Source organism: Brachyhypopomus gauderio, chromosome 12 (assembly GCF_052324685.1).
Source record: "Brachyhypopomus gauderio isolate BG-103 chromosome 12, BGAUD_0.2, whole genome shotgun sequence".
NCBI classification, from domain to species: domain Eukaryota; kingdom Metazoa; phylum Chordata; class Actinopteri; order Gymnotiformes; family Hypopomidae; genus Brachyhypopomus; species Brachyhypopomus gauderio.
The window spans coordinates 2,688,246-2,703,822 of record NC_135222.1 but is presented as its reverse complement, the minus strand read 5'-3'; the positions used below and the strand labels follow the sequence as shown (position 1 = coordinate 2,703,822).

Genomic DNA, 15,577 nt, shown 5'->3' with positions numbered 1-15,577 from the left:
AAATATAACTATCTTGCAATTGCGTCATGCCTGCCCGTTGAAAACGTAACAACAATCCACCTTTTCCATTTTTTAAACAATATATCCCATATCCCCCCCCCCAAAAAAATAAATAAATAAATCAATTTTAAGAAAAAGTAACAAACAAAGAACAACCCCCCACCCAAGCCCCCCCACTCGGCTCACCACAACCAACAAACGTCAATGGCTGTTTATGCTAGATGAAAAGGTATAAAAAGGTAAAGAAAAAACAAGCACACAAAACTAGTTCGGTAGTACATCCAAATTCTTGAAATAGGAGATAAACGACTGCCATTTATTGTAAAATTTGGCAGTACATCCTCTCAACGTGTATTTTTTCCAGTTTTAAGAACAACATGGTGTCCTTAAGCCACCAGGAAGTAGATGGACATGTAGCAGACTTCCAGTGCAACAATAATGAGCGTCTGGCTAGTAAGGATGTGAAAGCAATAATGTCCTTCTACTCAGAATTAAGTGAGAGTGATGGGTCACAAATCCCAAATATGGCTGTAAGAGGGCAGGGTTGGAGATTAACCCCAAGAACAGTGGACATGATCGTAAAGTAGCCCGCCCAGAAACCTTTCAGATCAGGACAGAAAAAGAACATGTGACTTAGATGACAGGGGCTACCATGGCATCTGTCACATTTGTCTTCCACGTCCGGAAACATCTCAGACAATCTGGACTTAGAAGAATGTACTCTGTGCAAGACTTTAAACTGGATAAGTCCAGGACGAGCACAAGGCGGTAGAATGCGTCCTCCCCATGGCCTGTTCCCAAGATTCCTTATGTATCTGCATAACCAATTCATTTTCCCATGTACATTTGAGCTTAGCACAAGAATGGTTGCTAAAAGCTGAGATACTATCATATAATTTTGAAATAATACCTCTGTGATGAGGAACACAAGAAAGCATGGTTTCCCACTGCTGTTCCGGAGGTAAATAGGGGAAATTGGTGAAACATTTTGCCACAAAACTGCGAGCCTGAAAATATCGAAACATATGAGAAACAGGGAGTCTGTAACGGGAAGACAAATTGGCAAAACTATCAAAGACACCATCTACATACAAAGATTTAAATTGAGTAATACTTATCCCTTATAAATTGAGTAATGACCCTTATCATTCCAAATTGAAAACATAGAGTCCAGAACTGATGGCGGAAATAAATGGTTGTTATGTAAGGGGGCTAAAGAAGATGCAGCTAAAAATTTGAAATGACGTCTAAACTGGTACCAGATCTTGAGTGTGTTAAGATTATCAGTGTATAAAGAAGGTTTTGTGGGTAAAGAGGAGAAGATTAGAGCAGATATAAAAGAACCCCTGCAGGATGATAACTCTAATTTACACCAAGAAGATCCAGGTGATCCCAACCAGTAACAGAGTTTGTGGATGTGAGCAGCACAATAGTAATTTAGAAAATTAGGTAAAGCTGTCATGTTGAGGACCCCGGCCCCTCCCTTTTGGGTGTGTGTCAACGTTGTCCATGTGCTTTGTCTGCGTCAGTGGATATCCGTGGTTAGGGTTTTGTCGTGTGATTAATAAGTCTCACCTGTGAATCGTCTCGTGATCACGTGGGGCTAATGTGGTTTGTCTATTTAATGTGCGCTCGCGCAGTGTCCTGTGCTCGTCGTTGTCTAGAGTTACACGTATCTGTGTGTGTTACCTGTTCTTCGTGCTCTCTAAAGCGCTTGTTTATATAAATAAACGTGACGTTGTGGAAACGAACCTGTGGATCTGTGTCTCGTCCGTCAGCCGCCTCCCGCGTCACAAAAGCGAGTCCCCCATCAAATTTGCATCTTTGCAGCAGAGTTTTACGGACCCGAGGTGGTTTCCCACCCCAAATAAGAGAGCAAATAATCCTATCCAGTGAATCAAAAAAGTGTTTTGGCAGAAACAGGGGAACTGATTGAAATAGAAATAGAAATTTTGGTAAAATATTCATTTTAAAAACATTAATCTTACCGATTAACGACAGGGCGAGGCTACCCCATCTCTTAATATCAGTATTGATATTTGAAATAAGGGGTGTGAAATTTGCAGATGCCAGGTTTGATAAAGAACGAGTCACGTTAATACCTAGATATTTAAACCCAGATGAGCTAAATTGAAAAGGTCAATCCGATGGTTGGAGATCACATACTGCAGTATTGATGGGGAAACACTCACTTTTCCCCAAATTTAATTTATACCCAGAAAAGGTGCTGAAGTTCTCAAGAATAGCCAAAACTGCAGGGATAGAGAGCGTGGGATCAGTTACATACAATAATAGATCATCAGCATACAGAGACAATTTATGTTCAATACCATTACGGGTGACTCCTTTGAACAAGGGGGATGAGCGTAGTGCAATAGACAAAGGTTCGATAGCAATGGCAAAAAGCAAAGGTGGCAGTGGACAACCTTGGCGACATCCACATTCCAGGATAAAATAATCGGAATAAACATCATTGGTATGGACGCTAGCCTTAGGGGATGAATAAAGGAGACGGATCCAAGAAATAAATTTATCACCAAATCCAATTTTTTTTAAGACTCCAAACAAGAACTCCCACTCCACTCTGTCAAATGCCTTCTCTGCGTCTAAAGAAATTACAAGTTCCGGAAGTTCAGCCAATTGTTTTGAGTAAATTATATTGAAAAGTGTGCGTGTATTAAAAAACAATTGTCGTGCTTTTATAAAATCAAATCAAATCAAATCAAATATATTTGTATAGTGCTTTTCACAACATATGTTGTCACAAAAACCGTTCTGCTCTTCGGATATAATGCCAGGAAGCACACCCTCCAATCGGGACGCAATTAATTTAGCCAACACCTTTACATCCGCATTAAGCAGAGGTAGTGGTCTGTAAGAACCACAAGAATGTGGATCTTTGTCCCTTTTAAGCATGAAAGCAATAGGGGCTTGTGTCAGAGTAGGTGGTAATGCACCACTCTCCAAGGATTCATTGAATACAGATAGAAGAAGAGAAGCCAATCTACCAATAAATCTTTTGAAGAATTCCATTGGAAACCCGTCTGGGCCCGGAGCCTTGTTAGACTGCATGGCTTTGATTGCATTAGAAACTTCTTTGTGTGACGCCGCTTGGATAGGAACTCCCGCCACACACGCGAGGTGAACTGCGGTCCCCTGTCCGACACAATATCCTCAGGCAGACCGAACTGCCGGAATATGTGCCGAAACAAGAGATCCGCAGTCTCCCAAGCGGTGGGCAGGCCCCGCAGAGGAAGGAAGCGAACCATCTTCGAGAACCGGTCTATTACCACCATGATGACCGTGTTCTCCTCGAGTTGGATCAGGGGCACCCTCAGCTGCTCGGCGACGCTCCTCCGCATCAGGTTCCCCGAGGCTCCCATATCCACTAATGCAAACACAGATAAGGACATCGCCCCATAAGACACTGACGCTTCCCACGTTAAGAGATTTCCCATTAGAGCGATACTCACCCTAGCCCGCCCCCTCCTCGGACCAGCGGTACGAGTGAGGGGGGGGCGGCAGCACCCATCTCCATGGGCTCGGCGGGCGTGGTCTCACGGGGCGGTGTGTGCACGGGAGCCTGCGGGGTAGGAGAAAGCGCCGCTCCTCTGCCTCGCTCCTGCAGCAACCTGTCCATGGTTATGGCCAGGTGCACCATCTGATTCAGGTCCTGTCCCTCGGGCCGACAGCTCAGCTCCGCCCTCAGGTCGGGCTTCAACCCCACCAGGAAGACGTCTGTTTGAGCCGCTTCTCCCCAACCAGTCCTGGCGGCCAGGGTCCGGAACTCCAGGGCGTAGTCTGCGGCGCTTCGGCTTCCCTGCCGTAGCTTTAACAGGCTCTGGCCGCAGACCCTCCCGTGGCTGGGGTGGTTGAAGACCGCCCGCAGCTCGCGAACGAACTGGTCGTAGCTGCGGGTACAGGGCTTCTCCGCGCTGATCTGGGCTGCTCCCCAGTCCAGTGCCTTGCCCTGCAACCTGTTCACCATGAAGCCGACTTTCTCCTTCTCCTCCAGGTGGGGCATGCTGGTAAAATAGAGCTGGCACTGGACCAGGAAGCCCTCACAGCGCTCCGGATCCCCGTTGTAGGGCTCGGGTGGAGGAATCGGCGTTCTCGGCGTCGGAGGGCGCGCAGATGCCTGTACCGTCAGAGCCTGGATGCAGGTCGTCAGGGTATTCACCACTGAGCGGAGCTCCTGGAGCTCCTGCTGTTGTCTGCCCAGGATGATGCCTTGATGGGCCAACACCTCTATGGCAGAGGCGCCCTCGCCTCCGGCTGCTCCAGGCTGCACATTCTGTGACGCCGGGGGCGTCGGGACAGAGGCAGCCGGAAACGTGGGTTGGACAGAAGGTGGTTTATTATCCATGGCAACCAGTAACACTCGTAGCGCATACACAGCACGTAATGCACGGTAACGCTCGTAGCGCATACACTGTAGATGCAAGGTAAAGCTCGTAGCGCATACACTGTAGATGCAAGGTAAAGCTTGTAACGCATACACTGGAGATGCAAGGTAAAGCTCGTAGCGCATACACTGTGGATGCAAGGTGAAGCTCGTACACACACGGTAGGGACGTGCTGTCAACCAGAGACGCTCGTGTAGCGGCAATGTGCAGCACTGGACCAGACGACCTGCGGGCTTAAGAAGTGCAAAGTAAACAAGAAACAGGTGCTCAGTATGATGGTGATTGCGACTGTGGGAGTGGCTGCGTGCGCGGGGGTGTGTGCTGGGATCGGCTGCTGGCCGGGTTGGGCGCCCTCTGGTGGCGACCCGGCCCCCTCACCGTGACACTTTGAGAGAGAGTGGGGAGTCCAATTGCCCAGCAGTAACAGAATCAACAACAGGGTTTGAAAGGCTTTGGAGAAATTCGCACATAGAATTATTATCGGTTGGAAATTCAGATTTATATAGGGAAGAGTAAAATTATTTAAAGACGGTATTAATTTCCTGGGGATCCGTAGTTATAGTGTCGGAAGTGTTTTTAATAGCAGGTATCAGACGTGATGTAGCCTGTTGTCGTAATTGGTGAGCCAATAAGCGACTCGGTTTGTCGCCATTTTCATAATATGTGCCCCGACTGTGCAGTAACAAACGCTCTGCCTCCTTAGTGGAAATGAGGTTGAATTCTGCTTGCAAATCAAGGCACTGCTTAAATAGTTCCTGAGAAGGGTTTAGAGCATATATCTGATCAAGATCACCAATCCCAGATGTAACATCATTTAGTCTACACTGTAAAAGATAACACCATTGCTTAATCAAAAAACATTAGTAACCTTTACTTAATTCATAATAACCTAGTGATTTAACTCATATAATTTTAGTAAAGTCCCATTTTTTATGAAACACCTCAGAAACTAAATACAGGTGAGTATACTCAACGCAAACCTTCAAGTTGCAGGATCCACGCATGCGCAGTGACGTCAGCAAGTCAAACGTTTTTCAGCGGAGCGCAGCGGAGATTTAACATACCGTTTAACGGGCATGTTTCACTTTTTAAGTAAACATTATGTTAAAATGTGAGATGAGACTGCCATGTTAATGAACCAACCGATTAGCTTAACTGAGGCAATAATTTCCAGTTCTGGTTATTAACCTGCCTGGCAGAAGTATTAGCAAAGTAACTTATGCTAACTGGGATTAGCAATTTACGTTCAGAAATACGGATGGTCACCATTAAAGTATTAACAGTGTAGATATAATAATTTGAATGCACTTTCAAGTGCGTTTTTGGAAAGGCTTTGCCGTGTTAACATCTTAGTTATGTAGTTTAGCTGCTGAAGTTATTGTTGTTTAGTAGGGGGCGGGGCATTCATTTACCCAGAATGCCACTTGAGTTAATCTAAGGCACCGTTACCGTGTCTAGTAGCTAGAATTTAGAGGTGAGTGAGGTTGTGCCTTATGTAGGCGTTTGTAAGAGTTAAAAGTTTTTATCTCGTGCGATATTGATGCACTGCTTGTTTGAGCTGGTGTTATTGTTGCTGCAATAAAAGAAGCAATTTTTCTTGCTTCTTCACAAAATGTTGCACAATTCTTTGATAAAACTGCCATGTAACATTTTAATGCTGGTTTTATATCAGAAATTAATAAAAGAAATACTGTGGACTAACAATTCTTAGCTGTGCTTACTTTATTTTTCTAAGGCAATCGGTTTCCTAAATTTCCTAAACAGGACTTTTTTTTATAAAGTTACATACAGGACTGTCTCAGAAAATTAGAATATTGTGATAAAGTGCTTTATTTTCCGTAATGCAATAAAAAAAAATGAAATGTCATACATTGTGGATACATTACAAATCAACTGAAATATTGCAAGCCTTTAATTGTTTTTGTGACGTGCGGAGGAACGGACACGACACGTAGCAGATAGGTGCAAACACGAACTTTACTTGACAATAAAGACGCAGCTTCACTGCGGAGGCGCAAGCACAACAAATGTGACACTCACACTGGCATGAAACTTAGACAAAGACGAGCACACGACACTGCGCGAACGCACATTAAATAGGTGAGTTACACAGACCCATGTGACCTCGAGACAAGGCACAGGTGTAACAAACGAACACGCTCACAAACAACCCACACCCACGGAAGTACAAACATGGACATAACAGCACGCAGACGACGTCATGACACGCCCACAGGGAAGGGTCCGGAGCTTTCACCGTGACAGTTTTAATATAGCTGATTATGGCGTACAGCTTAAGAAAACTCAAAAATCCTATCTCAAAATATTAGAATATTTCCTCAGACCAAGTAAAAAAATAAAAAATATAACAGCAAAACAAAATCAAACATTTGAAAATGTCCATTAATGCACTCAGTACTTAGTTGGGAATCCTTTTGCACAGATTACTGCATCAATGCGGCGTGGCATGGAGGCAATCAGCCTGTGGCATTGCTGAGGTGTTATGGATGACCAGGATGCTTCAATAGCGGCCTTTAGCTCATTTGCATTATTGGGTCTGGTGTCTTTCATCTTCTTCTTCACAATACCCCACAAATTCTCTATGGGGTTCAGGTCAGGGGAATTGGCAGGCCAATCAAGAACAGCAATGCCATGGTCAGTACACCAGTTACTGGTGGTTTTGGCAATGTGGGCAGGTGCCAGATCATGCTGGAAAATGAAAGCATCATCTCCATAGAGCTTTTCAGCAGATAGAAGCATGTAGTGCTCTAAAATCTCTTGGTACACAACTGCATTTACTCTGGACTTGATAAAACACAGTGGACCAACACCAGCAGCTGACATGGCTCCCCAAACCATCGCTGACTGTGGGAACTTCACACTGGATTTCAAGCAACTTGGATTTTGCTCCTCTCCAGCCTTTCTCCAGACTCTGGCGCCTTGACTACCAAATGACATACAAAACTTGCTTTCGTCTGAAAAGAGGACTTTGGACCACTCTGCAACTGTCCAGTGCTTCTTTTCCATAGCCCAAGTCAGACGCTTCTTCCGTTGTCTTGAGTTCAGAAGTGGCTTGACCATGGGAATACGGCTATTGTAGCCCATTTCCCGGACACGTCTGTGAACAGTGGCTTTTGATACCTGGACTCCAGCTTCAGTCCACTGTCTTTGAAGCTCCCCCAAATTCTGGAAGCGGCTCTTCTTCACCAATTTGTTAAGGCTGCGGTCATCCCTCTTGGTTGTGCAGCGTTTCCTGCCACATTTCCCCCTTCCAACAGACTTTTTGTGAATGTGCTTTGAAACTGCACTCTGTGAACAGCCTGCTCTTTGAGAAATTTATTTTTGTTTCTTACCCTCCTGATGGAGGGTGTCAATGATGGTCCTCTGGACAGCAGTCAGATCAGCAGTCTTCCCCATACTTGAGATTTAGTTTACTGAACCAAGCTGAGTGTTTTTCAAGGCTCAGGAAACACTTGCAGGTGTTTCGAGTTAATTAGACGATTCAAGTGATTAGTTGAATAGCCTACTAGGATACTTTTTCAAGATATTCTAATATTTTGAGATAGGATTTTTGAGTTTTCTTAAGCTGTACGCCATAATCAGCTATATTAAAACAATTAAAGGCTTGCAATATTTCAGTTGATTTGTAATGTATCCACAATGTATGACATTTCATTTTTTTTTATTGCATTACGGAAAATAAAGCACTTTATCACAATATTCTAATTTTCTGAGACAGTCCTGTACAGTGGGGAAAATAAGTATTTAGTCAGTCACCAATTGTGCAAGTTCTCCCACTTAAAAAGATTAGAGGCCTGTAATTGACATCATAGGTAGACCTCAACTATGAGAGACAAAATGTGAAAAAAAATTGAGAAAATCATTTTGTCTGACTTTTAAAGAATTTATTTGCAAATAATGGTGGAAAATAAGTATTTGGTCACCTACAAACAAGCAAGATTTCTGGCTGTCACAGACCTGTAACTTCTTTTTTAAGAGGCTCCTCTTTCCCCCACTCATTACCTGTATTAATGGCACCTGTTTGAAGTCGTTAACAGTATAAAAGACACCTGCCCACAACCTCAAACAGTCACACTCCAAACTCCACTATGGTGAAGACAAAAGAGCTGTCGGAGGACACCAGAAACCGAATTGTAGACCTGCACCAGGCTGGGAAGACTGAATCTGCAATAGGCAAGCAGCTTGGTGTGAAGAAATCTACTGTGGGAGCAATAATCAGAAAATGGAAGACCTACAAGACCACTACTAATCTCCCTCGATCTGGGGCTCCACGCAAGATCTCAGCCCGTGGGGCCAAAATGATCACAAGAACGGTGAGGAAAAATCCCAGAACCACAAGGGGGCATCTAGTGAATGACCTGCAGAAAGCTGGGACCAACGTTACAAAGGCTACCATCAGCAACACACTACGACGCCAGGGACTCAGATCTTGCAGTGCCAGACGTGTCCCCCTGCTTAAGCCAGTCCATATCCAGGCACGTCTGAAGTTTGCTAGAGAGCATTTGGATGTTCCAGAAGAGTATTGGGAGAATGTCATATGGTCAGATGAAACCAAAGTAGACCTATTTGGTAAAAACACAACTCGTCGTGTTTGGAGGACAGTGAATGCTGAGTTGCATCCAAAGAACACCATACCAACTGTGAAGCATGGGGGTGGCAACATCATGCTTTGGGGCTGTTTCTCTGCAAAGGGACCAGGACAACTGGTCCGTGTACATGAAAGAATGAATGGGGCCATGTATTGTGAGATTTTGGGTGCAAACCTCCTTCCATCAGCAAGGGCAATGAAGATGAAACGTGGCTGGGTCTTTCAGCATGACAATGATCCCAAGCACACTGCCAGGGCAACAAAGGAGTGGCTTCGTAAGAAACATTTCAAAGTCCTGGAGTGGCCTAGCCAGTCTCCCGATCTCAACCCCATCGAAAACATTTGGAGGGAGTTAAAAGTCCGTGTTGCCCGCCGACAGCCCCAAAACATCACTGCTCTAGAGGAGATCTGCATGGAGGAATGGGCCAACATACCAGCAACAGTGTGTGCCAAACTTGTGAAGACTTACAGAAAACATTTGACCTCTGTCATTGCCAACAGAGGATATACAACAAAGTATTGAGATGAACTTTTGTTATTGACCAAATACTTATTTTCCAACATTATTTGCAAATAAATTATTTAAAAGTCAGACAAAATGATTTTCTCAATTTTTTTTTTCACATTTTGTCTCTCATAGTTGAGGTCTACCTATGATGTCAATTACAGGCCTCTCTCATCTTTTTAAGTGGGAGAACTTGCACAATTGGTGACTGACTAAATACTTATTTTCCCCACTGTAAACTTTGGTAATATAAGTAGTACCACTTAGAAATGACAAGTTAGGGTTACTATGCTATTTAGTCTGTACAACTCAACTAAACTGAGTAAATACAACTGGTTGGTACATTTAAGTAGTAGTAGACATTAAACATAACTTGAAAATAACATGAAACATGAAACTTTCTTGTCCCGGGCCCCAGCAAGACTGTCAACGGGCCTGTGTACAAATATTATAGCCAGGTGTTGGAAAAATGCAACAAATTGAGGTTGGCTTCAAAAATAGTGTGCATTTATTTTTGTTAATTAACAAAATGCAAAGTGAATGAACAAAACAGAAATCTCAATCAATTTAATATTTGGTGTGACAACCTTTGCCTTCAAAATGGCATAAATTCTTCAAGGTAAACTTACCCAGTCATGGATTATGTAGGATTATAGTAAGGTCTATGATTATCCAATTTTAACAAACTGGTAATAATGATAAGTTTTATATGTAGGTTGTAACACAGTAATTAACAGAAACACAAATCACTATGTTGGAGTCTTGTGGAAGACAAGTTCTGTGGAAGACTCATGTCACAGTTCATACACCATGGCAGGATAGCAACAATACACAATTACATCACAAGGTCTCTCATAGGCAAAGGTTTCAAAGCAGACTGGGGCTTCAAGATGTGATGGACAAGCACAAAGAAACAGGCCGTGTTTAGAAATGTAGTGGAACATCAGTCCTGCCATCCTCAGTCAACAAACTTGAGTGACAACAAAAGCGGTGAAGTGACAGCATCACAACATCCCAGCTTACTGTAACTCTCAATAAAGCCCCAGATCTCCAGGCGAGAGCCGATGCTGGTAGTTTGGGTAGTAGGGGTAGAGCTGCATTATTATTTCAGTGTACCACTCAAGGCACAGAGTGGTTGAGCAGATGGTGGATTGATGTTTACAGGTTCAGGCAAGATCTCCCTGGGAGAAGGTGCATACTGGAACAGGGACAGTCTTTGTTCAAGGCTGAAAAGCGTGATGAACTGATTGACTGACCTTCTGTGAGACTCATGACATATGAGCAATCATCCATTTATCATACCATCTGATTGTAGGTGGTGCTTCTGTGAGAGTTGTGTGTGTGGGGGCGCAGCTGGGAATGGTTTCCATACTCTGGTTTCTATGTGTTTTTCTTGCCCAGTTTGTTGCGAGGAGCAGAGGAAATGGGCCTGAGGAAAGCAGTGAAGCCGGAGTTTGGGGGCGGAGCACGCAGCTTCTCCTGTGAGGAGGACTACATCTACGAGAACATCGAGAGTGAACTGTGCTTCTTCACATCACAGGTTATTCCTACAAGCCTGCAACTCAACTTTCTGCCATTAGTAGCCCTTAATGCTGGCTATTGTTGCCATAAATATAATCATTACAAAATTAGATATTGTACACATTGTTTATGCACATTGTCCAGTAACTGCTATGAATTAATAAGTAGCTACAGTGAAGATAATTTGAAAGGTCTGCAGTTTCAAGAAGGAGGCCCAGTTTTCCTGATGGTTAGGTCCATTCTACCCTGTCATTTTCTCTAAATCTCCTAATGCTGTAGGTAATGATTCCTGTGTCTCGATCTTAATCTTCACAGGAACGTCAGAGCATAATCAAATACTGGCTGGACAATCTCAGAGCCAAACCAGGAGAGATCCTTCATAACATTCACTTTCTGGAAGGACAGCCCATAAGTGCGTGTGTCCTTGTGTCCTCTCCTGTCCTCTCCTGTCTTTTAGCATTGCCAGTTCCATACTGGCTGAAAGTCATTCCTATGCGCATCATATGCATATCATTTCTCAGACTCAGCAAATGTTCAAGTACCCTTCTGAATATCTGAAAATTGTGTGTGTGTGTGTGTGTGTGTGTGTGTGTGTGTGTGTGTGTGTGTGTGTGTGATTTGTGTGTGATGTATTTCTCATTGTGTGTGTTTTTATAGTACCAGAGTTGAAGGCGAGAGGTGTGATCCAACAGGTCTTCCCCCTCCATGAGCAGAGAATTCTGGGTCAGCTAATGAAATCATGGGTGCAAGCAGTATGTGAGAAACAACCTCTAGGTTTGTAATGCTCAAAACCTCTTAATCAAAGTCTTTTCTAATGCATTGATCTCTGTTACATATGTAATTTGAACTCAAATACTGATTTACCGTATTACTGTTTTTATAAAGTAATAAAAATAGTAACTTTTGATGTAACAGACAGTAATAGTAATTTTGCATCCAGTCTCTGTTTCCAGTCTGGCTGTTGAGTAATCACCGTTTTTCACCATCTTCACTATTTTTGGTTGCCTTGGCATTTCCTCCTCGATTAGATGATATATGTGATTATTTTGGAGTGAAGATTGCGATGTACTTTGCCTGGCTGGGTTTTTACACCACCTCAATGCTGTATCCTGCTGTGATCGGCTTCGTACTGTGGATGCTGACTGAATCTGATCAGGTAGTTGCAAACAATCTGCATCTTTACTGATTCAGTAATGAGAACAACACAATCTCATATTACACTTTTATTTTCAAATAATGAAAGTACAGACCTCATCTCATGCCAATAATACACCACATTCTTATATTAGCCAACATCATTAGTTTTTTCAGCATGAATTCTCCTACGACTGCCAGTGAATGTGACAAATGAGCAGACAGTTGATTACAACTGCTGATTATCTCCACTCATGCGTCTCTGGTCTCCTTCTGCATCCTCACGGTGTGTCTGATTGATGGTTCTGGCCCGGTTCTCCACACAGACCAGCAGAGATATATGCTGTGTAGTGTTTGCCCTCTTTAACGTGGTGTGGGCCACCCTGTTCCTGGAGAGGTGGAAGCGGAGAGGGGCAGAGCTGGCGTACAAGTGGGGCACGTTGGACACGCCGGCGGAATCGCTGGAGGAACCCAGACCACAGTTCCGGGTAAGCAGGGTTGTCAATCCTCGCCTCATTAAGGCGTAAACATGGGCGGTTAGCAGGTTGTCCAGGGCTTGCTGCTGTGTGGTCTGACCTTCCCTGCCTCTTTCACACAGGGAATAAAGCGTTGTAGCCCGGTGACGGGCTGTGAGGAGTTCTACTACCCGCCCTGGAAAAGGAGGGTGTTTACATGGATGGTCAGCTTCCCCATCTGTATCTTATGCCTTTGTTTTGTCTTCCTGGCCATGCTCATCTGCTTTGAGCTTCAGGTCAGTGGCATCATTTTACTTCACACTCATAGTCAGATAAGGTTTTGCAAATTCAGCCCTTAACACAACTACCACTGATGTGGCAAGTTGCTTATAAGTGGTATCTTACGAATCTTAATAGTACAAAGTACATCTTAATACATACAAAGGCTATTCAGTCCTCAGTAGAAAGTACTTAGCTTGAAGCAACTCTCAGCATTGTTGACTTACCTGTATTGAAATACGCATAGAAAAATCCCAGTGAGACTTTTATAGTGTTAATTTGTCTAGCAAGGACTTCAGCCAACAGTGTAAGTGTGCATTCAACACTATAGAAACACTGGGAGGTTGCATTGTGGCATAAATTATTGTCAGCAGCATATTTGCACCTGAAATGGTCATATTTGAATGCTGTGCTACAAAAACAGTTAGAGTAGCTACTAGGCCTGTGTTGAAAAAATCGATTTTCCGATTCAGAATCGATTCGCATATGATGATCTGATTATCGATTCGTACGTCCAAAGATCGAATTTTTAGTGGACTTTTACCCCCGCCTCGTCACTGAATTCACGCAGGCGTGCTCGGTCTAACTAACTGTAAAACAACATGGCGTCGGACAGTGACGGTAACGATGATAGTCAAATCGGAAATCTAAAAACAGAAGGACAGTTTATCCAGTGTCAGTGACTATTTACAGTTAGTCCGTGTCACTGACCGTTTACCCAGTGTTTTTACAGTTTTAAAAAAGTTTAAAATGTTCTTGTAACGTTGGGCGCAAGGCGATGGACAAGACAGAATCCTTTGCACTTTCCAGAAGCGCAGACAGCGCACATAAAACACGTTTACATAGAACATGTGTGACTCAAACAATGACGAGCACAGGACGCTGCGCGAGCGCAAATTAAATAGACAAACCACATCAACCCCACGTGATTACGAGACGAGCCACAGGTGAGGACTATCACAAGACGCACCCGCACCCACGGAGATACACCGACGTAGACGATTAGACGCAGACGACGGTCGGGGACCGTAACGTGAGAGTTCTGTTCTTATATTCTCACTTTAAAGAAAAATACACGTTTACATTTTATACTTTCAGTTTATTAAGTTTGAGCACTTTTAAAATAAAAATGCATTTGGTAGCAACAGCTTATGGGTGAATTCTTAATTATTTTAATCATAATAATAATGCACTGGTTAGTGTCCCAGTAGGAGCCCACTGTTGCAGATATAGACACCTCAAATATGTCAAAACAGACACCTCTGTTTATTGTCCTGGATTACCTTTCTTGAAGGTAGATTTATGATGACCCTTTTCACCAGTCTTCCAGCCATCAGTAACTACCAACTACCAGTAACTATTTGCTGATTAATATCGATATAATACTAGTTTTAACATGTTGCTTCTGTACACAGTCAGGAAACAGCTCAAATACATTTTTAATAACACTAAACCCCGAATTGGATCGAATCGGATCGAATCGATTAAATCGGATTAAATCGAAAAAAATCGATTCTTAATCTTCATAATTGGAATCGGATCGATTCTTGGAATTTGAATCAATACCCAGCCCTAGTAGCTACATATCTGGTTGACAGGAATTTGTGATGGGGATCAAAGAACTACCACGAGTGGCGAGGTTCATCCCTGAGATCATACTGGCCATCACTGTGACTGCGTGTGACGAGGTGTACAGGAAGATAGCCTGCTGGCTCAATGACATGGGTGAGTCTGAACTGCATTTACAAACATGGAAACAATCCCTGTAGCAAACATGGTCCAGTCAATGTGAAACTCTTTTTTAAGCCATATTCTATGTTCTTTATGTTCTATGTATTTACTTAGACGTCATACATTTTTTTCTGATGTTGATTTGGATCATTTGTCTCTATTTTCATCAGAGAACTACAGACTCCAGAGTGCCTATGAGAAAAATCTCATCATCAAAATGGTTCTTGTGAGTATGATTTGTGGCTCAGATTAAAAAGCCATTATAGTGATGCATAGATAAGAGCATGTTGGAGCAGTGTGTCCATGTCTGTCTGTCGATGGCAGTGGTACTGATGTATTGTCCATGTCGATATCGGTGGCAGTGGTACTGATGTATTAAATGTATGAAGGTGGATGGCATTGTTTTCATTCTCTGGCAACATTAAGGCATTAAAAATTCATAACATGTTGGCTACTTTAACAAATATGACAACAGTGGATCAGGCATTCAGTATTTTCATCAATATGGTAATCCTACGTAGTTATACTGACACCATTCCAATATTATTTTGCAATTATGCTAATTGGGATGCAGCATAATTAGAGTAATATTCTCATTGGCTTGAGAGCTTTGTCAGTGCAGGCAATTCCGAGTGAATAATGGATTTAGAATGTTGATTTGGGGAGGGATCTCGCATGCTTTTCATGGGAATGTAAGGACAAACTTTGCAACACTAACCAAACTAATAATTTCCCATAATGTGTTTTCTGCCTTGCAGTTTCAGTTTGTAAATTCTTATCTCAGCCTTTTTTACATTGGATTCTACCTCAAAGACATGGAGCGTCTAAAAGAGGTAAGAAAAACTCTTAAATCAAACTCCTTCTGCTTCACAGAAACTACTATATGGAGGAATTTTAAATTCCAGTCAAACACCAGCAGATAATTTATTTGTTATTA

At 43.0% G+C, this 15,577-nt stretch overlaps 1 protein-coding gene across 2 annotated transcripts in view; it reads left to right on the top strand.

The window, feature by feature from the left end:
* The window catches only part of ano8b (anoctamin 8b), a 37,717-nt gene that overhangs the window by 13,758 nt on the left and 8,382 nt on the right, over nt 1-15,577 (top strand). For both annotated transcript variants that reach the window (XM_077024417.1, XM_077024418.1), the window contains exons 4-12: nt 10,922-11,060; nt 11,357-11,453; nt 11,699-11,815; nt 12,070-12,197; nt 12,502-12,663; nt 12,774-12,926; nt 14,508-14,634; nt 14,811-14,866; nt 15,399-15,473. In XM_077024417.1, coding sequence (XP_076880532.1) covers nt 10,922-11,060; nt 11,357-11,453; nt 11,699-11,815; nt 12,070-12,197; nt 12,502-12,663; nt 12,774-12,926; nt 14,508-14,634; nt 14,811-14,866; nt 15,399-15,473 — 1,054 coding nt within the window. The remainder of the gene's footprint in view (nt 1-10,921; nt 11,061-11,356; nt 11,454-11,698; nt 11,816-12,069; nt 12,198-12,501; nt 12,664-12,773; nt 12,927-14,507; nt 14,635-14,810; nt 14,867-15,398; nt 15,474-15,577) is intronic.